This window comes from Numida meleagris, chromosome 4, assembly GCF_002078875.1.
Source record: "Numida meleagris isolate 19003 breed g44 Domestic line chromosome 4, NumMel1.0, whole genome shotgun sequence".
Taxonomy (NCBI): domain Eukaryota; kingdom Metazoa; phylum Chordata; class Aves; order Galliformes; family Numididae; genus Numida; species Numida meleagris.
In genome coordinates, this window is record NC_034412.1 from 44,678,986 (window position 1) to 44,706,849 (window position 27,864).

Below are 27,864 nucleotides of genomic sequence, written 5' to 3' on the forward strand. Positions count from 1 at the left end.
AGAACTTAGTTCAGAATGAAATAACAATTCCAGTTAATGTAGTAAAACTGCATGTATTCTGTCAACAACACTTGTTTTTTAATCTTCAATTATTTAAGTAATGTGATCTTGAAAACAATATATACTTTAGAGAGGGAACGCATTGACTTTGGATGAACCAGAGATAAACAAATCTTTTTATTAAGTTTGTATCAGAAATAAATAATTTTCTTCCATGTCTGGAAGTGAAGAAATATCATATTTGGCTTATTGGTAAAAGCTGAACGAACAGCTAACAGCAATAAGTCTTCAAAGTGCTAAACGTCTTGAAGCAGCCTTCATGAGGAGTTTCCAGTCCTCTTCAGCCCCTGTGATCTCTTTATACCCGTTTAATCTGTCCTCAAGGTTGCTTGTTTTTAGCAGTTACTCACTTTATTGTCTAGCAGCTCTGGAAGAGTGCTTTTGAACTACATCACAGTATCTTTCACAGAAAGCATGTGATAGCCACGCTGTATTAAAGCAAGCTTTGTTGCTACTAGTCTGCTAGCCAAGTCCATGGTTAGCTGTCATCTTTGTTGCAAGTGTCTTGTTTCCATGAAATTTCCAAAAGAACTTCATCAGGAATTTCTTCTGTGTCATAACCCAGGCTATCGTTTGCAGCTTCTGCTAGCTCCACATCTTCAGTAGTTTCTACTAAATAGGCATCATCACTTGCATCGTCCCACTGAGCGTCTTGAGATGTGCTTTCTTCTAGAGAGGCTGAGCTCTCTAGATCTGCAGGGTTGGAATGTGATGTTACTTTCTCTTCTGTGTTCTCATGTTCATTCGTTACTGTATAATCTTCCTCCTTTTAGAAACAAAAATATTCTTTATTCCATATTTCTAACTGAACTCTTGCAACTGTCATATAATGAATGCTATAGAAAGCTGGCCAACAAGAGTTTCCAGTGAGTTAATTTATAGTCACATTACCCTGTGGAAGCCTGTTTTAATAGTAATAGGAATTTGTTAGTTTTCAGCAAACTAAAATTGTGTATTGTATAAAGTTTTTTTCTAGAGAAGGCTTTGCTTTTAGCATGTCAAGACAAAACACATACCTCTATGAAAAGAGAAGACAGACGTATCCCAGGTGGCAATGGAAAACCTAAAATCAAGGATAAGGTGTTTAACTAAAATTAAGATTCCAAAGAGTGTTAAATACAATTGCTTGGCAAACAAAATACGTACTTTGTGATTTGAAGTTTTTTTCCCTGCAGACTGGATCGTGGCACTTCTGATACCAGACTTCCTTCTTTAGATCTACCAGAATCCTAAGAATGAAATAATATTTTTTTTTTTACTAACAGTACATAAAGGAGGTAAATATATACAGTGTGAAACTCTGACGCTAAAGGAACAGGTTTTGTTTGTCCTCAAACTATGGATATTGCTTTCACACCGACATGTGGCTCTTATATCACAAAATAAATTTAGGTGAAGAATTGTACCCCCACAGAGTAAGAGAGCAGAAATTTTAACAGGTGATAAGAATTGGAGTATTTTTATAGAATTACAGCTGAGCAGGAAAATATGTACGAAAGCTGATTTGAAGTGAGAGTTGAATAGTTGTAGAGCATACATGATGTTGTTACTTCTGTGGGCTCTTCCAATATTTTCACACCAACGGTAACCACAAATATCATAAACAAGTATTTCTTCCCCTGAGAAATAATTCCATTGCCTTATCCCTGGAAAAGAAAATCACTTATTTAAAAATACTGCTGCTGAATACTCATCTGTAAATAATGGCACAGTCTTTACCTCCTTGCACCCCGTCTTTATTAATCAGAGAACGAACAAAACAATCAATTTCTGGATATGGTGAATCCTGACGGCCTTCCTGGGACTCTGTTTAAAAAAAAAAAAAACATAACTACAAAAACATTATGTATACGTAGTTCTAACATACTGTTATATGTTACATAGACCATAGGCACAAATCCCACCCCACCTTACATAAAAGCAGGGGTAAATCCAGTATTAATTTCCTGTAGAGGGTAAAAGGATGAGAGAAAAGATCCCTCTCTTGTGCTCTCACTCTGCTTTCCTGAGTATCTGGCACCTGCAACCACACCTTCTGTGGCAGCAAACTGGTGCTTGACACGGAATGGCAAAGAGAGACCTCTCCCTGGCCACCACCAGCAAGGGGTGGAGAACTGGGACAGAGCGTGACTGCTTGGGGACCAGGAGGGAAGGTAAGTGACGTTCAGGCGCTGCAAAGTGCTTGAACTGGTACAGATCAAAACATTCCTACTCTGCCTTCTGCAGAAATCCAGCTGAGGAAAAGCTCTCAAACAAGCTATCAGGTGTGTAAGTCACAGCACATCTTACTTGAGCGTATGTTTGTTTTTGTGCCCCTCCCCTGTAGAGCAGAAAAGGCTTGCAGTACCTCTAGTGCTTCTGGTGGCTTTACTTTTTAAAAAACCAGACATCTTTCTCTCCTCTTCCAGAAAGCTAGATGACAGAATTTTTGTGCCATCTTTGCATCTGAACAAAAGAGAGAATGCAAAGGAAAATGTATGATTCATGCAGCATAGCACGCTATGGTGTAACACAATATAACACAGCATGGCATAACAGAACAGCCCAGGGCAACCAGCTCTGGGTGCCCTGCTTGAGCAGAGAGGTTGGCCCAGAAGGCCTCTAGAGACCCCTTCTACAGTCATCCATTCTGTCACCCCCCTGCGATGCCTGTCACCATCCCTGCAGCACTTTTGGACACTGCCTCTGACTGCTCAGCAGAGGGCAGGGTTTACTCCTTCAAAAAAGCAAAATTTTCATGGCAGAAATCCCAGCAGCCAACCTTTTAGAGACTACCGGTTCACACTCTCACAGAAGTATTTGCTCTAGATGTAATATTTGAGTATTATACCCCTTTGAAAAGCTTCAGCTTTTTATTCCCCTTCTGTCTGCACTGAACTGCATTTCCATATTGTTAACTGCAAGCCAGCTGATTACAGAAAGCTAAATTCAATGCAGCAGAACTTCTCATCCAAATTTATGACATACTCAGCTGATACAGGTGATATAAATGCAATTGGTTTGTGCTATCAGGCTACTGGCATCACTTCAGGAAGATGAATATTTATGAAAACGGAAGCCACAAAAAACTTGTTTTCATAAAATTATACACAGATACCATTTTAACCCTCTTTCTGCAATGGTATTTTTACTGGGATCATCTTAAGCTACAAGTCAGTACAGAGCAAAATATATGTGAGGTTAGAAACAGATTATTATATGAGGTATAACTCTTTAGCTTGGTTACACTGTGCCAAAGGGGAAATCTGGTGTGCAAGTCAACATGTACAAAAATCTTCTAATTTTTAACATACTTTGGACATCTGAAAGAAGGTTGACAATGGAAACTGAGTCCCAAGATTTTTTTTCTTCAAAACCAGGGAATTCCAGGAAAAACAGCAGTGTAACAATGTTCATGGATTACCTGCTTGTTCATAGCCCTTGCTCATAAGTGCCATAGGAGAAAAATCACCAAAATGTGTATTTAATATTTAAAATTCCACTGGAATTAAGCCATTACCTAACGTTGCAGACCAAAGAGGAAAGAAAATATGCTTCCTCCAAAGAAATGTTCTCTTCACAGTTAGGGACAAACTTATTATCCTCTGCTATTTTCAGAATCACGTTTTTTCCTGCTTTTGATGACTTATACATCCGGAAATTTCTGTTCCTTGTGTAAACTCCTACAGGAAAACAAATATTTCATAACATTACAGTGCTTGCTAGGATTTACTAAATATTTGTAAATTAAACAATTTTCTGAGACCCAACTAAGGGTTTAAGGAACAGATGAAAACTAGGACTGATTTCAGCTCACCTCTCACAGAAGAAATGTGGCCAACTAAGACTATGCAAATGTGTAAATTCTTGTATCATAAAGACATTCAGCACTTTCACATGAGCATCACTCTGACATTATCATTGCCGAAGGTTTCAGCATTAAACATGATTTCACAATAACTTTGTGAAACACAACTGAGAATAAAAAGCTACAGTTGTTTTAATCAGAAATGACATCACGCTTATCAAACTTCCTGTGTTCTGCATACTAGACACGACTTGTCTCAAGTGTGTATCAGGAAAATGTAATTCCGATCTCAAAAAGAAACGAAATTAAAAAGTAAACGTCACCTAATTGTCTCAAGATTCATCAGAGAGGTGGGTGCTTTAGTTGTGGATTGCATTTAATTTGCATGAAGAGAAAGGAACTAAAAACTACAACAACATCACATGCCTTTCTGTCACTGCAGCCTCGTGCTGTAACTCAGTATTCCACCTAGTTTGCTTTAGACTTCCAGTTTTGTGGTAAGGTGGTAGCATAAATACTAAAGATGGTTAATTTGGAGGGACTAAAATCAAACCCATAAAAGGTGGCTCGACACAGTGAACAGTTTGTTTTCCTTTAATTTCCATTCTCTAATATGCTCAAAGGAATTTTAGTTAGTAGCTGTATAAAGTAATCCTGAATCAGTAATGGAGAAGCCCAACAAAATACCAACTTTGGGATTATGTTTCAACAGATCAGACATACTCACGAGAGCCCTAAGGCTAGCAATAGAAATGATCCTGTGAATTCCATTAGAATTTGAAGTCAGAGGGGTTCTTCAGTGAAGTCTGACAAAAACCATGATAATAATTCTTCAGATACATAAATCACTGCTGTACAAAAGTGTGCAAAGCTATTTTAATTTCACTCAGGGCAAAGGGCAGAGATTCCAGATTGTAAGGATGGAGGAGGGTGGCAATTTGAAACTTCAGTTTGACCATGGGTGTTGTGCTCCTGGAGATTATTAACATTCTAATGCCATGAATAGGCAAAGAACAGGTGGGGCATGAAGTGCCCAACCCTAATTTCTATTATTCTGTCATCAAAACCTAACAGCTGCCATTCCAAACAGGGGAAGACATCTCAATTCATACGTGTATAACAATACAAAAGACCACACCTGTAAGACTTGCTCTATAATTGAGCAGTTTCTAATTCAACGGAAACGATAACATCATGTCCCCTTTCAATCAAATAGGAGCAGTAAGTCCTTAGCAATAAAGTCCATTAGAGCAGCGTAGCAAGAATTTCTTCAAACTTCTGAAGAAAGTAATTAAATGTAGTAAGTAACAGAAGTTCCAAGGGCCAAGAATCTGTGATTCCTTTGAAGCACAGCATTTATGATCATTGTTTCAGCATGGATTGTATTTGGTTTAAATTCTGAACATAGGAAAAAACAAGAACATACAATCTGTTATCAAAGATTAACGGTCTGATTTCTTAACTGTTGCGGGATCCTAAGCAGGTTTAAAAGCACTTCTTATACTTACCTAGATCCACAAAAAGTTGCTTGTCTCCTTCTTTATTATTTACTATTAGGAAAGAAAATTCAGCGTTTTCTCCATGGTGTGATGTTTCTATTTCCTTTGTTTGGTCAGCAACGGCTGGCCAGCCTTTGGAAGCATCTTTGACTGCTGTGAGGTTTGTAAGAGAACCATCTAACTCAACTGTTGGTGCACAACACTGGAAAGTATATCCTGCTCCTCCTTCTGCAATTGGAGTAGCAACGTTACTCTCCATTAACCTTATGGCAGGCTGCAAAATGGTTCTCACAAAGTTACCTTATAAACAAAACAAAATAAACTGTATGAGTCAAGAAAATCTTTAAAGCTCTTGTGCAAACGTTTTCAAAACAGCCAAGAAGGAAGTGGTTGCAGCTGTTTGGTGGTTTTTTTGACTCCTGGATTTTGTTAACAGTTGTGGCTAGTGAATAAGAAACCAATGCTTGGCAAAAATTCATACTGTTTTTTTTTAACATAAGAAAATAAACAATTGTGTGTGCATTAAATGTACCACATGGCCACTATCTTTCCCTTTGCAATTCTACTGCTGGGAAAGAGAGAAATGAATTGGTTTGGCAACCACCTAATTAGAAATAAAGATAAATAATGAAACAGAAATGCATAGGCTGTCACTGCAGTTTCCCAAGCCAAGATTCTGAACCAAATTCAGTCTGAGATAAAAGAAGAGCAAAAATGAAACAAACGTCTTTTGTAACTTTCAAATGTTTTCTCCTACCCATCACAACACCTGTACTGTTGCAGTTATTACAGACTGGCAGTTAAGGTCTCAGTTTTAAGGCATCATTCTGTGCATGACTCCTGACAAAGCGCTGTAAAATGGTATTATGGAAGATGTGATCGTTCATTTTCCAGAATGACAAACTATGATAAACTTAAAAACATTTGAACATGTCTTACACATTTGAACATGTCTTACAAATATATTAGTTCTTTTGAGTTAAATATTAGACAAAACTCTTCCTGCCATGTTGAAGAATACGTATGTTTTTCATGTAGATTCTGTGAAGTTATTTTATGAAACTGTCTGCATTTCTAGGTATTTCCTACCACAGAACATTTTGCACCAAGTACAAAGCTATGTTTTAAGATAGGTTTATCAAGTAGGTTACTAAAATGCATTAATGAAAAGTCTGGATTGTAATACTACTGGTAACATGAGTATGTTTAACTGACAGATTGCAATTATAAAATGCATTCATACTGTGACTTCAACATTTGTTAAAAAGGCCTTTGCCTTTTCAACAAGAACATACATTATTATATATTGAAGTCTGAGAGTAAACGTCAAATTCACTTAACAGTGGAGACACAAAACTGTTAGGCAATGGACCAGAATAAATAGTTTAAGCTTTTACTGAAAGAACTGACTAACGTAATTTAGTTATCAGGATCACAGGCTAAAATTTCTGTCATACCAAATTATTTATCATCTGTGTATTACATAAGAATTTTCTAGTGGCACAGGAGTTAAAGACCATACTTTTGAAATAAACAGAGCAGTGATCGTATTCAGCTCCTTTGTGTTTGTTGCTGTTGCTATGGCATCACAGAAGAAGTAACTGTTCTGTGTCACATTTGGGAATGGTAGCCAATATCCTAAGCAAGTTGCTTGTAAATTCAGCAGTCTGTTTACCTTGCCAAGTGAGCTACTCCTCAAAGTTTTAGTGACACAGATTCCACTGCTCCTAAGAATGAAAAATGGTTCTGAGACAATCCTGACCTGGCCATTTTTTGTGCAGGAGTTGCTCTATCGCAAGAAATCCCAACTTCCATCAATTAAAACTGCTTTCAGCTTTCTCTGAACCATGTTTATATGCACCAGCAGCTCGAGGCCATCTGCCTCTTGGCTCTCTGATGCTGTGCAGAGCCCAAATCAGTTGTATTTAGAGCCAATAGTCTTAGCTTTAATTGTTAAGACTTACGCTAATCTGAAAATTAACTGATTACTGTAAAATAATTTTCAAGCCAAATGACAGTCTTGCCAGTAGTTTTATAAGCGAAACAGAAACACAGAAAGTGATGTTTTTACAGCAACAAATGATAATTATAGAAAAAGAAAGTAAAAGATGAGTTGAGGAAAAATGACGCTTAAATAGCAATAGTCATTTTTGCTGGGAAGATATATTTGTTTCCACATACAAATCAATTAAAATAAATATTCGAATGTGAGATGTCACTGTAAAGAGTCAACAGCTTACCTTTTATTTCTAGCATGTAAGAGAAAAGAACACACTTACCAACGTGAATATTATCCTTAAATACAGTCTTGCAGGGTAGGAATATTAAGTGCCGACTAAATTTTTCATCAGTACTGGAATCTAAATTCAAGACATCTCTGGCTGAGCAGTTAACGTCATACAGTTCTTTTAACTTCTGGCTGACAAGCTGAAAGTTATATAAACATCATTTTGGCTATTTTCTCTAGTATTTTTAAAGTGGTGTTTGTCAAATCTAATGCAAATGCAGATTCTGCATTTTTTGCATGTCTTTTTCTCTCATTTAGTGCATACAGTTAATTAACTCAGAATATACAAAAATAGAACTATATTTGGCATATAGGTACCTTTTTAATCGAGCAAATCACTGACTAGTAGCAGCAAGGTCGAAGTCTAATGTAGTGCCTCTATCCTCACTACCCCCCCTCCCACCCCCAGAACAGTTCACCCCCCAGCTATACACACCCACTACAACCTAAACATTTTTAGGACTGGGATTCAGCATTGAAGGGTCTGGAAGCTTAACTTTACAGCATCTCATGTCCTCCACACAGCAAATACAAAGATCTCTTCCTAACCCTAGAAATCTCTAGATTTCAGAACTTATCTACAACAGAGCAGAGCCCTCCAGATTCCATATCATCTTAAGTGTTATTTACAAAGGAATGGCCTCAATCATATTCTTTCTTTCCATTCTAGCTAGAGACATGTAAGCATTGCAAGTCTCACAACTAAATAGCCACCAACAAAGATTTGATTGGAGCATAAGACATTCTTCTAAGAGCCTGCTTTATTTCCCATCTTGCAGTAGCAGTGGGTCTCATTTTCCAATCAAATTTGCAGTAGGGTAGAAATTTGCACTATTTAACAGAATTGACAATTAGCAAACGTATTTAGGTACCAAAATTGATGAGTGCAGTCACCTGATGTTCTCTATATCATTATCTAAATCAACTACAACAAAGGTGCCTAACATTAGGAGGATTTCATTTAAGCTCTGATATGACTGCACCCGTTAGCATAGGGAATGATCTGAAGAATATTCAAATGGAACTTTTTTTGACACTGTTCTGAAGAATAACTAAAGCACTCATTCAGTTTTACAGCTTTGAAGTGGCAGAACACATAAAACAATCTGCAAGCAAATTCATAACAGTAAACCTATAGTGAATACAAGCGTTCTGACAACCATCATGCTCCAGCATGAAGCAGGCAACCTAAGCTGTAATTAAAATGTACTTTTCACTTCATTAAAAGTACCCACTAACTCTCTAATTCTTCTTCCTTTTACTACAGAACAATCAAGATGAAGTGCTAAATACTTCAGTTTTATATTAAACCAAAACCAAACTCATATTAGTCTACAACATGACTTGTTCCAGTTTACCTCAATTAGCTTTGCAACCATATCCTTGCCATCAGCACCAGGATTTGCTGCTTTGTAGAACTCCAAATCAAAATACAGTTTGCAAGCATCTTTTTCAGGAATTACTTCATAGCAATGCATAAGACTTGTTTTATAACCTTTGCTAAGGAAAAACAAAAACGAATCACAACCTCTCATGATAAACATTATAGATACTTACCAGTTGCAAACATGAAACCCACAACTCCTGAACATTTTTATTTTTCAGCCAACCACCCATATTCAAACCAGTAACAGCTCTATAACACTTTCAAAAAATTGTAACTAACTTCAGAAATTTTATTGATATTTGCCTGGTATAGAATGAGTTTCAGTTTGGAAAGTATTTCCCACACACATCCCCCCAAGTCTTACAATTATGTGCTATCAGCAGAAATGGTGTTGAGAATTTAAGGAATGATGGAAACTACAGAAAAAAAAAGTTACCATTCATAGGTTTGAAGCACAAAAAAGGGAGGTTACGTTGACCTTTTCTTTCAACTAAATTAAATTTTGAGAAAAATCAAATCTTGTTTTCAAATTGAGAAAAAAAACCCTAAAGTCTGCAGTTCATACAAACATTGACTGTTAGATGTCTTTTGCTTTAAAACCAGATATCTTAATGTAAAACAAATATTGGAAAAAAATGTTCAGCATATGATCCAATTGTCAATATCTGAAACTACCTCATGCAAAAGCAAGACAATTGGTAATTGGACATTTATACTAATACTAATACCAATTTAAGTTGATATATGACTAATCGTTGAGATATGTTTGTGTCATTTGTTGACGTGATCCCTGAAGAAAGCTGACAGTCAAAACAAATTTACTGTTTTAAGATTTAAGTTCAGTGAGTGGGATCCTTAATTCACAGGAAATAATGGCAGACTTCAACTCAAAGCAAAATTGAAATGCACTGTAGAATAGATTAATTTGTCATTATTAAGATTATCCCTATGACCAAGATCAAACCTTAGTCATCCTGTTACAGTTCTGTGATGCTTCACTAGCAAAGAAAGTATAGGGTATTTTTTTCAAATACTTACGTGTAATAATGCCAAAGCTCTTTATATGTAGTCACAAGGTAAAACCTCTGTCCATTTTGTGTGTTCTTTTCCAAGGCAAATACATGAACATCCTTTTAAAATATAAACGGTGATTTTTTTTTTAAATTCAGAAGTCTTCAGAAGTTCCTATTTGACATTCTTTTTTTGTCAAAAGTTAGTAAATACAAGGAAATTCTAAGTAGTGGATCACTTATCCTTTTTCAACAGAAGTAACATTTGTTTTTAAGAACATCACCCTAATTTTATTTACATGAGTAAACACAAGAAGCTTTTCTTTGCTGTGCATTAATATAAATTCTTTAAGTCCTTTTTTCCTGATCAGTAGCAAGTGCATCTAATTGGAGGAAGACCAATGTCCTGAAAGGACATCACTGACATGACGGCAGCATATGGCTTTAGGGTAAATGGTCTTTAGACTCTATGTCATTTAGATCAAAAAATGGAAATCTGAAACCAAAAACAGAACCAAAAAACCACCACTGCCAATACAGTGAAAGCATGTTCAGGATAACAGACCATCAGGATTACTTGAACATCTAATGTAGCAGAGGAAAATGATACATTGCATTATGTTTCTTTAGAAACAGCAATTTTCAAAGTATTAAATGCAGAGAACTGGAAAAAATACATTTTGCATAATATATTTATTTGGATCGTTACTTCACAGCATCTGAACTTGTTACCCTGATGGCACTAGAGTTGTTTGTCTTTTTGTCTCTGACAATTGTCATTCCTTTTTTCTTCCTCATTTTTGCTTCTCTTCCTATGCAACTCTCCCTTCCTTCCTGTTCTCCTGCCAAACCTGACAGCTTCCTTCTCTTCAGAAAGAAGAAATGATCACTACAAGGTACCAAAAACTACTTTTCCTGTTAGAGGTTAACTCCAGATATCAATTCTTATGTTCCAAGTAGTATTTCTTAGAGCTACCTCCAGAAAAATACAAGTAATGATGTATCAGGACCGCAAAAAAGGGGAGCTTGCAATGTGATAAAGATTTTGTTGTTCAACCAGCTTTTAAGTCAAGTTCAACCTTAGAAAGCACTTGAGAGCAGAGACATTCACCTAGCAATTTACCTCCTTGCAGGTTTTCACAAATCTGAAAGCTTCAGCCTGCCGACAAAATATTTTCCAAACACGGGATGGCTGAAAGGGTTTGGACAGTCTTGGTCTATAAACTGTAGGAAGAGGGTTTCTTTCATAGTGAGACGCTAGTTCTTCAACTTTCTTCACTCTTTCTTCCCATTTTCTCTTCATTTGTCCTAAAGCAATTACAAATAGATCACTATCAATTTTTATTCGTGATTAACTTCTAACATATTTGATACTCAACATTGCTTTTGATTCCTTCTCTTGTTGAGCATACTTTATTTAATAACTAGGAATAGACAATACTCTAAATCAACACCTAACCTTGCCTATGATTCTCCTTTCAACGTTAAATACTTCCACACAGTTTTGGAAGATGATTTATTTTCCTATTAATATCATCACAGATCAACACAACGGATGTAGTAAGAGAAAGGCTAAGAAGTTTCACTTTTGCTTACAGAAGGGTGTTAATACATTCCTTCTCAAAAAGTATACAGAGCTGTGTACAGCAGCCAGAAACAACACTAGTGAGGAGTGCAAAACAACTATTACTTCCGCTTTACACTTGGAGAAATAAATGAAAAAATTGATGTATTGGAAATACGTATTTACGGGAAACACATCACTGGGGTTCCCAATAAAGAAAGTTCAGTGACTCCAGCTCTGAGCTTCTTTACTCTCAGAACAAAAAAATATGAAATCTAAAATAAGCGCTCAATTTCCTGCTGCCAACCCTTACTATCGATTAGTGCTTTCATCTGCTTTACAATCTCACGTTCTATATCCTTTCTTGCAATTTTAAAATAGCAGTCCTATCTGTTGTCAAGAAATAGCACGTGATGCAGTAATGCTTGCTATCATGCAACCTTTAAACTCATAGTCATATAAAGTAATCCAAATGTACTAAGTAAGGTAGTAAAGCACAAACATATATTAACATAATGCATATATAACTAATTTTATTAGCTTTTTTTCTGGAAAATTCAATGCCCCTCAGCACTCCTGCAAGCGGGTAAGAGCATTACCAAGAAAATGCAAAACAGCACCGTATGGGAACTGTTAGGTCACTGCCTGAACCAGTGATTGAGCAGCTGGTGAAGGGGTGTAGCCAGCCCTGGGAGCACAGGTGGAAGCAATCCACCTGTGTGACTGGCAGGGGGCAGACCCTGGCTCTACCCCTCCCCAACCTCATTTAAGGGCTGGCAGCCACAAGGGAAGCACCTCTACTTGGAGATCCTCTCCTTTGGAGTGTTTGGTGAGCCCTGATCCTTGGAAATGGGTAAGCGCTTCCTTCTTTATTACTGGATTGTAACTGCTACCTTTTGGGTTTAAAGCAACTCTATCTGCTGCTGCCTGTCCTTACAAGCAGGAAGAGGAAGAAATAAAATAAAAAAACCTGCAAGAAAAACTGGAAGTACATTTTTTTGTTGTTGTTCTTCCTGGTTCAACTGCTATCCAGCTCTTAGCTCTCATAACTATATGCCAGCTGTAATGAAAGATAAAAGTGAAATTAGCTATACTCACAAGCATTCAAACCTTTAACAAGATAGATCCACAAGGTGAGTTTACACAATTAAATATCCTTGTGGGCCTCAAAGCCCAAATACTAGGTCTTCTGAATCCTCCTCCCAAATTTTCCGTAGTAAAGTTTCCCAGGCACTTGCATTTCTGTTTGTGGTATGCTTATGCCTGTGACTTGATAGTTTAGTGCTTACGTCCAGTCTAAATAACAGAATACTTTCTATTTCTTTTTATAGGGGTCAAACATGTCTATAGGCATTATCAGTCTACTGACATACTAGTTTCCCCTACTCCTTTCCTTTTAAGGTTATTCATTTCTTCTTTGGAAATGAAAAGAGAAATTCTCTCAGCAGTCAGCATTTCTGAGAAGTACTAGCAAAATCTTTGGTTTCATTTTGCTGCTGATAGCCCTGCTGTAAATGAAGTGTTAGAAGAACAACAGATATTCCCCCCCAGATCAGAACCTTCCCATGAGGTGAGGAGGGAAAGGAGAACCCCTCTAATTTTGCACTCCTTTTCAGCTTCCTGTTTAGATCAGTACACTCCCTGGCAGAAACAGCTGCTGGGGTGATATCTGAACCTGGGTGGAGGTTGGCTCTGAGATCTATCACTGTAACTTCAGTCCAAACAATTCCTGGTTTCTCAGCAGTCCAGCATGTCAGGCTTTTCCTAGGCAAGTACAGTTCCTGTGTCCACTATACCTAATGCAACACATCTATCTACAGCATGTGCATCTACAGACAAGCCAGACTTGTGGGTTTATCAAAAAATTCCTGCTTTCTTTTGGTCACTTCTGTCCCAGAAGCAGGGGACTTATCTGCAGAGTGATAGCAAGAAGGTGCTGAGAAAATATATCTGATGGGAGATGACTTAATGAATGTGGTGTTCCACTTTCCCCCTTTGAAAGGCTACTTTTAGTGATGAGAACACTGGAGTTGTTAAATATTTTATATTTTAGCCTTGTGGTGGTGGTCTTAAAAGTGAACTCGCCACTTCAGACATAGCAATTTTTTCCCTCTTGCTAAAGAGGAAAGACAAAAATGTGTAATTTTGTCACATGTGGCCACTCTTCTTGTAAAATAAATAAAACTCGTACTCAAAATCTATAATACCTATGGACAGAACACACTCCACACCTGCTGAGAAATGAAGCTCAGACATGCAAATCAGCAACTGTTTAAAATAACACATTTTGTTTACATTGGCTTCCTGGCCTGCATGACTCAAGCCATGTAGCTCTGTGGCGGAGCTTATATTGCTCACCACCAAGAAGTTCATCCAGCCTTAGAGCAATATATTAGATAGCTTTCTCCTTAGTCCTAAATCTCTTAATGCGAGTGAAGAACAGGTTGATTGTCCTGATGCTGAACTGGCCTGTGGCACACTAATGAATGCTGCTCATCTTCCCTCAGCGGTAACAAGGAACATCACACAGAATAGCTTGAGTAGAAAGGGACCTCAAGGACCATCTAGTTCCAACCCCTGTGCCACAGGCAGGGTTGCCAGCCTCTAGACCGAGCACTAGATCAGGCTGCCCAGGGCCCTATCCAGCCTGGCCTTGAACAACTCCAGGGACAGGGTTTCGGCAGCCTGTGCCAAAGCCTCACCACCCTCTCTGTAGGAAAAACTTCCCCCTGACATCTAATCTAAATCTTCCCTCCTTTAGTTTAAAACCCTTGTCCCATTTCCCCTTGTCCTATCGCTATGTACCCTTGTAAAAAGTTGATTTCCCTCCTGTTTATAATGTCTCTTCAAATACTGGAAGGCTGTAACAAGGTCTCCCCACAGCCTTCTCTTCTCCAGACTGCACAAGCCCAGTTCCTTCAGCCCCTCTCCACAGGAGAGGTGCTTCATCCCTCTGAGCACCCTCATGGTCCTCTGGGCCCTCTCCAAATGTTCCATATCTTTCCTTTGTTGAGGGTGCTGGACCGGGACCCAGGACTCTAGCGGGGACCTCAGGAGGGCAGAATAGAGGGGGACAATCCCCTCCCTCTCCCTGCTGGTCACTCCTCTTCTGATGGAACCCAGGATGCTGTTGCTCTTCTGGGCTGCAAATGCACACTACCAGCTCAAGTTATGTTTTTCATCTATCAGGACCCCTAAGTCCTTCTGAGCAGGCCTGCTCTCAAGAAGTTCTTCCAGCTCTTCTCTGTATACATAGCTGGGATTATCTCAACCCAAGTGCAAAGCCTTGCGCTTTGCTTTGTTTAACCTCATTAGGTTTATATGGGCCCACCTTTCAAGTTTGTCAAGGTCCTGTAGGATGGCATCCCTTCCTTCTGCCATATCAACTGCACTGCTCAGCTATATCACATTCCTAATACGAGGAGTTGCTTCCACTGATAAGATTCTGGGAGTTTTGCACAAAAGGCAGGATATTAGACCTGGCGACAGAACCTCAGGAAGTAGGATAGGGACCTATTTTGAAAAGCTGGAAACTTCATTTCTAACCCTAACCTTACGCTGACTCTGGGCACTGAAGGTCAAGGTATGAATAAGAAACTAAGAAGGCAACCTGGAAGGTAATGATGGAGCTGGAACTAGTGCACAGATCCCAAGTGCTGTTGCGGAAGGCAGGGCACTGAGATGCTCCTAGGGATGAGCTCAGCCTCCACCTGGGGATCAGCTGTTCAGTTTCCCAGTTTTCATCACGTAGCAGAGGAAGATGAATCCATGATGAGCGACAGTCCTGCTCTGACACATCTCAGTACTTCTGTATTTAGCGCCCTGAAACCAGGACAGCCTCGCTTTGGTAATGCTCCTCGCAAACGTCTTAAGGCTCTAATCTTATGAGCGACCATTCTGTCTGTCAGAAATGCAATCCCTTCCAGCAGACAGAAGTGGAGCGGAGCGCGACGCCGCGTGGCGCAGGCTCGGACGCAGCCGGCACGTACTTGCAGCGCAGAGCCCAAACTTCGCCCGCAGGCAGCGCGCCCGAGCTAGCCGCTCGCCCTCCCCCCTCCCCCACCCCTTCAGGCGTCGGCGGGGCACGCCGCACGGCTGCCTGCTACTCGCTCGCACCGAGCATTACCGCAGCATTACCGTTCCGAAGCGCAAGACGCGGCCTGGCTGCCGGGGCCGTGCCGCTAAGACCGGCTCTCTGCGGCCCGCGCGCCGCCGCCGCCAAGAGATCGGACGGCGGCCGTTGGGAGGCGGGGCCGGAGCCGCGGGGCGGTGCTGCCTGCTGCCGGCCCTCTGCCCTTCGGCCCCGTTGGCGGCGGCACGGCGGAGCGGGCGTCGCTGGAGGAGGTGGGGAGCTGCGGCGGAATAGAGCTAGCCGGCGGGTGAGGGCGAGCAGCGCTGCGCGGCGGCCGGGCGGGGAGGGGCGCGGCGGGGCAGGGCGGGGCGTGCTGCGCTTTGTTCCCTGAGAGCTCCGCCATAGCGGCCCCGCGGAGTGCGGCTGCCTTAGCATTGCTGCGTGTGTATGCGGACATCGGATACCATACTGTGCGTTTGCAGTCAGGCGCGGTGGAGGACTGTGCCCCTTTGTCTCCGGTAGGACGCGTTGTATGATTGCGGTTTCTGTTTCGGACCCGCGCTTCGTGGCTGTGACGGGGGCTGCTTTGTGGCAGCTGGCGTGCGGGGAGCGTGTGCTGTCCCTTGGGCTTTGGGGACAGCTGCGACCGGAGGCGGATCAACTAGTCGCTTCCCTTCCTCTCTCGGAAGCTTGGCTATCATCTTCATTGCTGTAGTTTCAAAATTCAAGCAAATAGTGCCTTGAAGAGAATCATAGAATCGTTTGAGGGACCCCTAGAGGCCGTGTGGTCCAACTCCCTGCAGTGCACAGGGACAACCTACAGCTCCATCAGGGGCTCAGAGCCCCCAGCCTGACCTTGGCTGTCTCCAGGGACCGAGCATCCACCACCTCTCTGTGGTTCTTATATGGCGGCAGTGATATTTATGAAGACCTGACTATAAGTAAATGCAGGCTGGAATGAACTAAATACATGCATTTTATCATCTCCCTGTCAAAATAAAAGCATCGAAACAACTGCATTTAGATAAAGCAAAATATACTTCTAGTTTCATTGCTGCCCAGGAGACGTTGGTTGTTTCTCATGGCTTGCTGAGCATTGTGCCTTTTCCAAGCACTGTGTTTTTAGCACATAGTACTGCTAAAAGTCATTGTAGGATTATCTTTATGCCCCTTTATCTCCATCTCATGGTTTTTGTTTGCTTAGTTTGTATGGCTTTAAACAAAAATGTTGTAAAACAGGTCATAAAAATAGGCTTCCTGAAATCTGCAGAACATACTCTGCTAGATTTTAAAAAAGGCCATTGCTTGTTTTTGCTACTTGATTTTTTATATTTCCTTGCAATTGAAAGCTCTTCTTGCCTAAGCTTGCTGAAAAAAAGAGTATCAGGGAGCAGAATAAGCTCTTGATTAATTTTTTGAAGCATCATCCTGATTTCTTTCCCTGTCCCTTTTAGCATGAGGTCATTCTCCACAGGGAAATATGAATTCTGCTTGACAGAATATGACATCATTGCATTATCTCAACTAGGATGAGGCAATTCTTAGTCCTTTCGAATCAGCATCGTCCTGCACAGAGCATTGCTGTCACCCTGACTGGTGTTTTAGAGCAGAAAGCATGCATTTGTGTGCCTAGCAAAGAAACAGTCTCAGTCTCTCTTTGTGGATGTCTCTTGCTTTTTAAAGAAGTGCAAGTTACTTGCTGCGTTAAGGCGTTCAGAAATTCACAAACGTTAAAGGTGAGTTACAGATTCTGAAGATGAAGTGTATGTATTTTAAATGGCTAGTGTAGAATACCCAGCTTTTCTACATTGTCTCCAGGTTCTTTAAAGATGTTTTGACGAGCTCCACTCAAGCTGCAACAGAATGTGGTAGACTTTAGTGCTTGATTAAACAATTGAAACTGTCAGTTAAAAGTTAAGCTTGCAAGTGCTATAGTAAGACATACTTTTGTGGTATGGTACTGCAAAATGTGTTTTGAGAACAAATTACTGTAATTCACTATAATTGTCGTTTCTGCTAACCACTTCTGCAGATTTCACTGTTCCTTTGGCATTGGATCGGTGACAGCAATTCTTAATCAAGGCTACAAAAGAGTCAAGGAGGTGCCTTCATTTAAGGTCACTTAATTGTTGAAGATCCTTTTTTATTCTTACCGTTTGTGGCAAGTGTTGCTGTCTGTGGTAGTGAAGCATTCAGTTGTTGCAGACTGTGCTAAGTCTTAGAGTTGCTTGTTGAAGTTTGCAGTTGTTCGCCAGGGTTATTCCTGCTGTCTTACTCAAACCAGTCCCTAATGGGATGCAGCGGTTTGTTTGAAGCAGTCTGAAGTGAGCCTGGAGCAGCCTGGTAATCTGCTTACCCTCCGTAACTATCCCAAAGTCGCTCTGTAGGCCGGAGAGTCGTTAGCTGTCCCTGTACGTTGACTGAGTCTTTCTCAAAGTAGTCCTTGGTAGCCCAGGTTGGCTCATGTGGTAGACAAGGTGTGACCACATCTCAGGTGGTTGTATATTTGCTAGTTTACACTACGTGGGCCCAGTCCTTAAACGCTGGTACTGCAGAGCTTCACAGTGCTGGAGAACTTGCAGAAATACCTGGGCTGGAGCAGGGGGACATTGGGCGTTCTTCTCAGTGACAGCTGTTCTTGCCATTTCCCAGTGGTCACAAATTGCTTTTCAGTTACAGCAAACTGTAGCAAGACAAGTGTTGCTCAGGACTAATTTTCTGACAATGAAAAGGCGTAGAGGTGGATCACTGTAGTGCCATGGGTCCTGGGTACTTGAGTTACCCTTTGGAAGCACGTGTCTTTTTTCACATATGGAAGTTCTAAGGAATTAAACTTCATAGTTAGGCAGAATGAATCCAGATCATGGTGCTAGGCAGGTAAGTTCAGCATAATCAGCCAAGTTCCTACCTCATGATATTGTATTTGAAGTACATTTCTGAAATATAAACTGATAATGTACTTTATAAACTTTATTTCTAAAATAAGAGCTTTTTTGTTGTTTCTGTAATTTGGTTTTCAGGAGATCTCCTGTGTATTATGATATAGTTCTCAAGTTTGGAATCATCTTGTGAACCGTATTTCTTAATTACGTCAATGCTTCAAGATACAGAGAAATAGTATTCAGGATAACCTTGAAGATCTTTTGGACCTACTAAAAATGTAAGTAAATGTCCAAATCAAACCACCAACTGGGAGAAAGGATTACTGTTTTTGAATTGATTTCTGCCTTGGTATCATTGATCATTTTTTGCCCTGTGCACTGATCAGAAGTAAGTAGCAGTCCACAGCGCAGAACTCATTCCATCAATTGCTTTAAGTTGTATTGTTGGATTTTTACATTATTTAAATTGCAATTGGCTTCACTTACACTGATGAGAACTGAATGCAGTTATATTTTATGTGCAAGCAGAATGCAGAGAAATACTTTTTCTCAAAATACTGTGACCTAAAATGTTATGCTGTCTGTATCTTTGTACATATCAGGTAACTTGTATAGCTTGGTTTTGAATTTGAATTTCTCCATCTTTGTGAGATAGAGTGATCCAAATATGACACCATATTCATAGTGCTAAAATGACACTAAAGCATTTAAGGGTGTTTTTAGTATTTTGAAGATTACTTTAAATTTCTTTGTCTCTATCCTACTTTTCATGACATCTACAGACTTTTTCTTCCGAAGTTGTTTTAGAATGTAGTAACTAAGAAGAATATTTACTGTTCTTCTTTACAGTACAAGATATGTAGAGATTACTCACAGATGCTTATTGTTGCCTACTATTACTAATATCCCTAGGCTAAAGTCATTAGTGTGAATATTCCCTTTGAACTTTCTTGTTTTCTCCATAATTAAAAAAAAAAACAAAACAAAACCAAAAAAAAAAAAACAAAAAAAAAAACCAACCAACCAAAAAAAACCCCTGTTTTCTGATTGTGCAGAGCTTTAAGGAAACCTAACAAAATGATGAGTTGATGGCTGGACTAGATGATCTTAGTGGTCTTTTCCAAACTTGATGATTCTGTGGAAAATATAAGCAATCTTGAAGGTATTACATTGCATGAAAATTGTCATGTATTTCTGTTTGCTTGTGTTTTCAAGCTGGTAATCAAGAGCCATAATGACAGACATAAAAGATGGACCACACTCAGGGGAAGATCTATCAGATGCAAGATCTTTCCCTGGTTCCACAGGGTAAGTGAGATGCTTTTGGCTTAAGTTCTCAATGTAAGTTTTGAGGAACCTTGTGCTGTAACTGAAGATGAGAGCTGTAGAAGAGACACTATTAAAAATTAAGCTTTCAAATATGGTAAATTATAATGATCATTAAAAAAAATACCATATTAAAGTTGTTATGCTGGCTTTGAAAGTATACAATCTCTGACAAAACAGGCCATAGATATGAGCAAGGAGCTAAAAGCCAGAGTACTTAAGGTGCAGTTAGGTATGGGTTAGCAGTATTACCAAGTCCTTAGCTATTCTTGAAAAGAAATTTCTCTGTCTTACCCTGGGCTAAATGTTCATGCCTTTCCTTGATCTGCTTCTAGAGCTTGCTGGAACCTGCAGCAGCCAGTTCAGTCTCTTAAACTGACCTTCTGTTATACCTACGTATGCAGAAGGACTAGTGCAAGGGGACTTTACAGCAGTGGAAAGGAAGATGAGCTGTCTTGTTTTTTCCTGGTGACAGTGGTTGTTACATTGGTGTAGCGCTGTGATCAGATTCCCCCTCTCTGGGAAGATAATTTCCTTCTGAAGTCATTCATTCTAGTGCTTCAAGGAAGAGTCAATTTAAGAGCATTACGAACTTTTTATTTGTAAAACACAATGTGATAGCAGGTCTCAGTCTTGTAACCACTTGCCCAAGTGCTTAAATGAGGAAAGGCAGACAGACCTGAGCATGTGTTGACTGTGTAACATGGGAAGCAGCTTCAGCGTCATAAGGGGTGGTGTAGTTGGTGTGCACATTGAGGCAGAATTACAGCTATGTAGAGTCTCTGTCATTTTCTAGCTTTTGAATATTTACCTGTGAAAATGTAGTGGTAATATGGCTTTGGGATGGAATTCAGATCCAGGTTTGGTTTACAGTCTTAGAGCTGATCTTGCCTCCAGGTACATAGCTATCAAAAGACAACAGTAAACAAACAAAACCAAAAATATCCACAACTGATTTGTTATTGGTATGATCATAGGTTTCTTTAAGTTAATGTTTTAAGTGTAAAGTTATTCTGTGCAAAGACATTATCACTTTAGAGAATTTGTCCTTAATTCTTTGAATTTTAAGCTTGCTACAAACTGTACAGAAGATTGCTACAAATACAAATTACTTTTATTTATTTGATTATTGCTATATGTGTAACAGATGTAAGAAAACTTGAAACAAACTTTTTATTTGGAAGCATAACCATACGAAGCATGTTCACTGGTTACTCAACCTCTGGGCAAGTGTGTTTTTCATAAGTCTCGCATCAGATCTATCCGCTGATTTTATAGGCATCACTTCTGTGGATCAAATAGCAAATCTTACAGTTTCACTGGTTTTGCTTAAATAGCCACTTACTTATTTAGATATTTAAGAAATCAGAGAAGAAAGAACAGAAATTAATACTTGAAGTTTGTCTGATTTGTATACAGAATGAACCTACCTGCTAGCAAGTCTGTGGACTCTGGAATTCTGCCAGATGACAGTTACAGAATGGATTATCCAGAGATGGGAGTATGTGTTATAATAAACAACAAGAACTTCCATCGAGATACTGGTACTACTTTGAATTGTTACTATTTTCTCTGTTTCAGATAAATTTCAGACCTGTATTATTCTTCATAATTAAATATGCAGTCCAGTTTTGATTGCATTCTAAAATTAAGTGGTTTGAATGGATAGGATTCATTTCAGCATATTCTTCTAAATATGCACGGAGGGAGTATACCAGGGTTTAGCAGTGGTGGGGAGGAAAAACTGATTGTCAGTGTGCAAGTCTGCCATGCCTTTTAGTCGTGACTTCTGCTACGTAAATTAAATAATTTTCTCAATCTTAAGATAGGTAGGAAGATATAAGTAATAGATAAATATATGAAATAGGTATGGGGGGGATGGAGAGTGCATGTATAATAGTGCAATGTTTTTTTCTTAGAGTGGATCTGGAATAATGGAATAATATTCTAGACTGATGCAGGTATAAGAAAGAAAATAATTTGGCTCAATCAGACCATGCCATTTGTATCAAAATCATAGAATCATAGAATCATAGAATGGCTTGGGTTGAAAAGGACCTCAAAGATCATCGAGTCTCAACCCTCCTGCCAAGTGCAGGGTCGCCAACCACTAGACCAGGCTGCCCAGAGCCACGTCCAGTCTGGCCTTGAATGCCTCCAGGGACGGGGCATCCACAATCTCCCTGGGCAACCTGTTCCAGTGCGTCACCACCCTCTGTGTGAAAAACTTCCTTCTAATATCTAACCTAAATCTCCCCTGTCTCAGCTTAAAACCATTCCCCCTTGTCCTATCGCTATCCACCCTCACAAACAATCGATCCCCCTCCTGTTTATACGCTCCCTTCAAGTATTGGAAGGCCACAATGAGGTCTCCCTGGAGCCTTCTCTTCTCCAAACTAAACAAGCCCAGTTATAAAAATAATACCTGTCTTTTATGTGTAGGACTATCATTTCGTTCAGGCACGGATGCAGATGCTGCAAATGTCAGAGAAGTTTTTATGAAGCTGGGATATAAAGTCAAGCTTAACAATGATCTGTCAAGCAGAGACATTTTTAAGCTATTGAAAAATGGTAAGTTACAATATGATCAGAATGGGTGTTAAATCCACTGTTTCCAAAATCACTTCTAGCACTTAAATCTCTTCTTCTGTGGTTCTTTTACAGAGTATTTCACACCTCCCATGGTTTATTGCTAAAGAAAACATACACATCATAGTTCCTATGTTAATTCATCTTTGCTGTCTCTCCGTCTTTTGTGCCATGACTGTTGTCTCAGAATCCTTTCTCATCTTCTAAAGAGGGCTGGAAAAACAGGCTGAAATTTAAATGCAGAATGATTTATTTTCTGACCTTTGGATCACCGAAACTGTGAGCTGGAAAGAAACCTGCTTAATTGGGTAGAAGGGTTCTGGGCAGTGTGGTCCAAGAGGTGTTCTTATCAAGGGACAAGAGCTACAAGTATGTGGACTGAATTACTCTTTTAGAGAAGTAACTCATGTTTTGTTTGACTTGCGGTGCAAAACAGCTCTTTTTCAACTGAGACCTTTATACTGTTGTTTGCATTAATCTTGTTTTGTTTGGACTTGACTACATCTAGACTAGTAAATTAAATGGTGCCTGGAAGTGTTCTCTTGCCCTGAAGTAGTCCACTCTAGTAAACTGTTGGAAGGTTCTCTGGCACAACTGTGGCACTCTCCCAGACTGTGTCTGGTCACAGTTCAGCGGCAAAAATGTTCCAGAGAGTATTCCCAACAGTAAACTAGTCTGTAGCAATCCTGTTTTTTTTTTTAAATTTATGTTTGCTAACATAGATTTGGCTCTTTAGCGCAAGTTAATGTTTATGCCAGAGAAGACTCTTAGGCACAGTTAACTTACAGCTTATCTGTTGATAGTAGCTGCAAGTGGAAGGTCACATTCTCTCATTCCAGGAATCTCTCCTACCTGTGGTATATGTAAGGCCTCCAAATGGACGGTGTAAACTATGGCCTAACTAGAGATTCCCCAAAACCAACCTTTCTAACTCTTATGGATGTAGTGCTTGTCCATAGATTGTAGAAATGCTTGAGCATGCATTGCTTGAGAAAAATAAAAATAGTTCAGTTTTTCCAGAATAGAAATTCAGTATTTCAGCAAGCTCTAGAACTGTAGATTTCAGCTTTTGGTACTCTGATGTTTTCTATCTATTAACTCTCGCATTTTCTTGAGATTCCCACTCAAAATTCCTTTTGGATCTCTTCTTTTAAACCTTGTTTGTATCTTTTCACATACTTAAAAGAATCATCTTGGTCATCAAGAACAATCCCCACAATTTCAGGCAACAAAAAACATAATAGAATATATTTTCATTGTCTTTACATACCAGAAGATGAAATGCTTTATGTCATGCTTAAAGGTTTTTAAGTACAAAACTCAGAGGCCTGAAAAATCTTGCTAGCCCTTGCTTCTAGAAGGCAAGGGCAAAGGGAAAGGTATAATTAGTACCCTGGTCCATCTAGCATCAACAGCTTTCATGCTACGTTCAGTTCCCATGTAATCCAGGCAGTTGAAATGGAAGGAGAAGCAAGACTTCCCCATTCTTTCCCAAAACTCAGAACTTGCCATCAGCCTGATCCCATTGACCATTACCATGTGAGTAAGGTGTATCATTTGGAATCTGAGATATTGTGCTGAATCATTACACCCAACTCACTGTGTCTCTTCAAAGCGTTCATAGCCATTTTTCCACACGGCCACGTTCTACAATGGGTGGGGTTGGCCTTCAGTTTAGAGTTTTCTATTTCTGACCTTATGAGGTAAAATACACTGGCTCCCTCTATTAGAAAAATGTTTGAGGTTTCTAGATGTGGGAACAATTGTTCTTAATGAGTTCTGTCACATAGGAAATACCAAATGTCCAAAGCTTCATGGGGAGCACAATAAGTTAATTCTCTTTTCTTCCAAGTTTCTGAAGAAGATCACAGCAAACGAAGCAGTTTTGTTTGTGTGTTGCTGAGTCATGGTGAAGAAGGACTCTTCTACGGTACCGATGGCCCTCTTGAACTGAAAGTACTAACAAGCCTTTTCAGAGGCGACAAGTGCAGAAGTTTGGCAGGGAAACCCAAACTGTTTTTCATTCAGGTGAGGTACAACTGAAATGATCATCAAATCATAAGAATACTTCAAGAAATAGTTTCCTACTAGTTATGAGTACAAGATAGTTATTCCTCAGATTGCTTTAAAGGATTGTACTTCCAGAATAAGTTTCCCTTCAGGTCTTGTACTCGAGTATTCTGCCCTCATAGACAGTATTTATAATAGCTGAAATTACCTTAATTTGAATGAGTTAAGGTGATGCAGAATCTTTCTGAATGCTAGCCAATATTTCAGTGAGCTTCTGAACGTACTTTTATGTGAATATCCGATCTAACAAACTGTGTAGTTAATATAAATAAATGCTAGTTACTTTTCTTATGCATCTTACTAGTCTAATCATCTTCAAAGCTGAAAATATTAATAATACTCTTATCATTACGATCATTGCCTTTTTTGTCTTCTATTGTCCATTCTTCTTTCCAACAAATAGGCCTGTAGAGGGACAGAATTAGATTCTGGTATTGAAGCAGACAGTGGATCAGATGAAACAATGTGTCAAAAAATACCGGTAGAAGCAGACTTCCTGTATGCATATTCTACTGCTCCAGGTGAGAAACTTGTGAAGAAAATCTTTATTTCTGAAATTGTATCTGTATACCTGCTTGTATTGATACTGGCAGCAGTTTTCTCCATTTGGTGGCTGCTTACTTTGAAGTTTCTGATTTTCTTTGAAGTACTTGCTACTCTCAGTGCCTACAAAAAAGCTGATTATAGGTCTTTCTCAAATGTTAATCTGCTGAAGATTGATTTAATCTGAGTAGTGCAAATAATTTACAGCAGGAAAAGTATTATAAATTCTGAAAGAACAGAGCAATTGGACATCTATATATATTTGTGTGTATGTATGTATACACACAGAAATTGTGATAAACACCAGTATATTATTTGACTATTAGCTCTATTTCATTGCATCCTAAGTGAATTAGTAGTGACAGGGCCCTTAGGATGCCCATTACATTATCATTTATCAGAAGTAAGGTCTGCTCTTCAGTTCATGCTTGTAGACCTGAAGATAGTGACACTGAAATCTGTTTTGCATCTTGGCTCTCTGTGCTGTCAGTGCTCCTGCATATGTGTATTCTGCAATGAGGTAATACATAATTAACGTATAAGTGCTGAAGATAATTCTTCTTTCTTTTGATTTTTCCACCTGCTTAAAATTTTTTCACATTAGAAAAAAATAGAGGGTTGAAGTTTGAAGAGGCTATCAAGTCTAAACTTTGCTGATTAGTGGTTTTATTTCTTTCCTTTAAAACCTTCACTGCTGCTGGATATGTTGTCATTCTGTAACTTCTATCCTGCTCTGTGTCAGAGGCTGCTACATCTGATCAGCTTAATCTCTTTGACTTCCACAGGCTATTACTCCTGGAGGAACTCAGCTGAAGGCTCCTGGTTTATTCAGTCTCTGTGTCGAATGCTGAAGGAACATGCAAGGAAACTTGAACTCATGCAGATTTTAACTCGTGTAAATCGCAGAGTGGCAGAATATGAATCCTGCTCCACTCGACAGGATTTTAATGCAAAGAAACAGATTCCATGCATTGTGTCTATGCTCACCAAAGAATTTTACTTTCCTTGCTAAAAAAAAAAATTGCACTTTGCAATTTTTCACTTCAGGTTTTTATCTGTAATTTATACACTGTTTGTGTGGAATATCACTTTTAAATCTGAATTACTGTTCACTGCCATATATGGCATAATGAACTATCTGAAAGTTGGGTATGTCCGTTATTAGAAAGTAACCCATGGTATGGCTAAGTTAGAAATGCAAACCTGAGTTGCAGAAGCACAGGGAAATTTGAAAGTAGTAAGAATTTGGAAAAATCACGAGAAGGGGACTGAAGAGAAGTCACGTCACTTACGAGACCTACTTGGTGCTACATTTCACTTTGCAGAAGGAGCAGAGAAAAGAAACAGGTCTTGTAAATGGTTTGGTTTTGTATCTTTACCAATAGGAAGAAGATTCAGAATGTGATCTGTTTGCTAATTATGGTTATATGATGGTAGTGTCATTACACACGTCTTAAAAAAAAAAATTGAGTTTTGCAAGTTTAGGTTATAAGCTAGCCTAAACTTCTTGTATTACGTAGGACATAAACTGTGAAATATGGCCATTTCATTTTTTACATACACTTAGGAGGCATCTTTAGAATTAAGTTCATTTTGTCTTGATTATTTTATAACTTTTTATATGGAGCATTAAGCGAGGTAATTTTATCAACACAGTATCTGTTTCTAAGTAAACTTTGTATTTTTGGCCTTGAAGCTGAGTCACTAAGGGACCAGTCTTCCCAAACACTTTTTTTTTTTTTTTTTTTGCAGCTCTTAGGGAGAGCTTTAATACTTTTTGGGCATGTGTGAGGCCACAGGATTCAATGCAAAAGGAAGTCTGCATTCTGAAAAGCCAGCTTTCCTCTTTCTGGCCATCAAATCAGAGTGGTTCTGCTTTCTGTTGTGTACATACCACATTTGATCTTTGTGGAAACCTAAATATGGTGGCACCAGAGAAATTTCCTTTGTCTGCTATCAATTGGGTTAATTACACATGTCTTTTAAAATAATTTAGTATGTTAATGAATAGTAAATATAAGTCTCTTAGTTTTGACCCTGAATTTTGTGGAATAGGCTTTTAGAAAATTGTAAAGCATATATGCTTTTGGTGATGTTTCAGTTTGTGACAGTCTTCTGATGAACAGAGGAAGACAATGGTGAATGACCATAAGGTGCTTGCAAAACAAGACTTAAAATTCTTTATATTGTGTAGCATAAGAGATATTAGTGAATTGACGTCTTCTTCCAGAGGCATTTGGATTTTTTTTTAAATTAAATATTGTGACCTACATTGTAAACTGGTTTGCTGTATTGTTTTGAACACAGGTGAAAGAGCACTAAAGAAAGCACAGTCTTGGCAAATGGTTTTGATCTGTCAGACATTCTGTTTACATCTGGGCAGAGTTTTCCTGCAGGGGTATTTCAGCCACACAAATACCACTCTTCCAAAATAGCTGTTTTGACTTCAGGAGTTCCTGTATCTCCAGGTCCTGAGAGTATTACAGAATTGTACTCAACTTTTGCAAGCTGAAGCTGGAATATACAGACTCTGGACTTGGCTCCGGTACAGTGTAGTAAAATCCTGGGTAAATCTCTACCCGGTCTTTTCCAGCACCGAGACTCACCAGCAAGTTCTTCAGAATCCTTCATGACAAACAGAAACACTGTGTTAATTTGGGTTCTGTTGCATATCAGAACTATTATTTAGTCCTGTCTTACAAGACTTAGCGTGACTTAATGAAGTAGTCGTTACGGACAGTAATCTCATTTTGGTTTTTGGTTCTTTAAATAAAAAATGATTCTACAA

The 27,864-nt window shown here is 39.1% G+C and overlaps 2 protein-coding genes across 13 annotated transcripts; one reads left to right on the forward strand and one right to left on the reverse strand.

Annotated features, from left to right (window-relative positions):
* On the reverse strand, positions 152 to 15,866 carry PRIMPOL (primase and DNA directed polymerase). Of its 9 annotated transcripts, none has more exons than XM_021393354.1 (14): positions 15,732 to 15,866; positions 15,205 to 15,416; positions 11,154 to 11,338; positions 10,059 to 10,150; positions 8,992 to 9,133; positions 7,626 to 7,773; positions 5,356 to 5,646; positions 3,560 to 3,722; positions 2,408 to 2,505; positions 1,780 to 1,866; positions 1,598 to 1,706; positions 1,207 to 1,289; positions 1,077 to 1,123; positions 154 to 826 (listed from the first exon to the last, which is right to left on the reverse strand). In XM_021393354.1, exons 3-14 carry the CDS (start codon positions 11,331 to 11,333, stop codon positions 539 to 541), a joined length of 1,728 nt encoding a protein of 575 aa, XP_021249029.1. In that variant the 5' UTR covers positions 11,334 to 11,338; positions 15,205 to 15,416; positions 15,732 to 15,866; the 3' UTR covers positions 154 to 538. The 9 variants fall into 9 exon arrangements, with proteins under 9 accessions (XP_021249034.1, XP_021249033.1, XP_021249035.1 ...); XM_021393355.1 differs by lacking the exon at positions 15,205 to 15,416 and adding an exon at positions 12,587 to 12,654 and having other exon boundaries at positions 15,732 to 15,854; XM_021393353.1 differs by lacking the exon at positions 15,205 to 15,416 and having other exon boundaries at positions 15,732 to 15,862.
* On the forward strand, positions 11,360 to 27,864 carry CASP3 (caspase 3). 4 transcript variants are annotated; one of them, XM_021393366.1, is made up of 8 exons: positions 11,360 to 12,447; positions 18,687 to 18,826; positions 19,764 to 19,856; positions 21,294 to 21,418; positions 22,317 to 22,445; positions 24,316 to 24,491; positions 24,937 to 25,054; positions 25,862 to 27,864. In XM_021393366.1, exons 3-8 carry the CDS (start codon positions 19,783 to 19,785, stop codon positions 26,086 to 26,088), a joined length of 849 nt encoding a protein of 282 aa, XP_021249041.1. In that variant the 5' UTR covers positions 11,360 to 12,447; positions 18,687 to 18,826; positions 19,764 to 19,782; the 3' UTR covers positions 26,089 to 27,864. The 4 variants fall into 4 exon arrangements, with proteins under 4 accessions (XP_021249041.1, XP_021249040.1, XP_021249039.1 ...); XM_021393365.1 differs by lacking the exon at positions 11,360 to 12,447 and adding an exon at positions 15,813 to 15,938; XM_021393364.1 differs by lacking the exon at positions 11,360 to 12,447 and adding an exon at positions 15,836 to 15,973.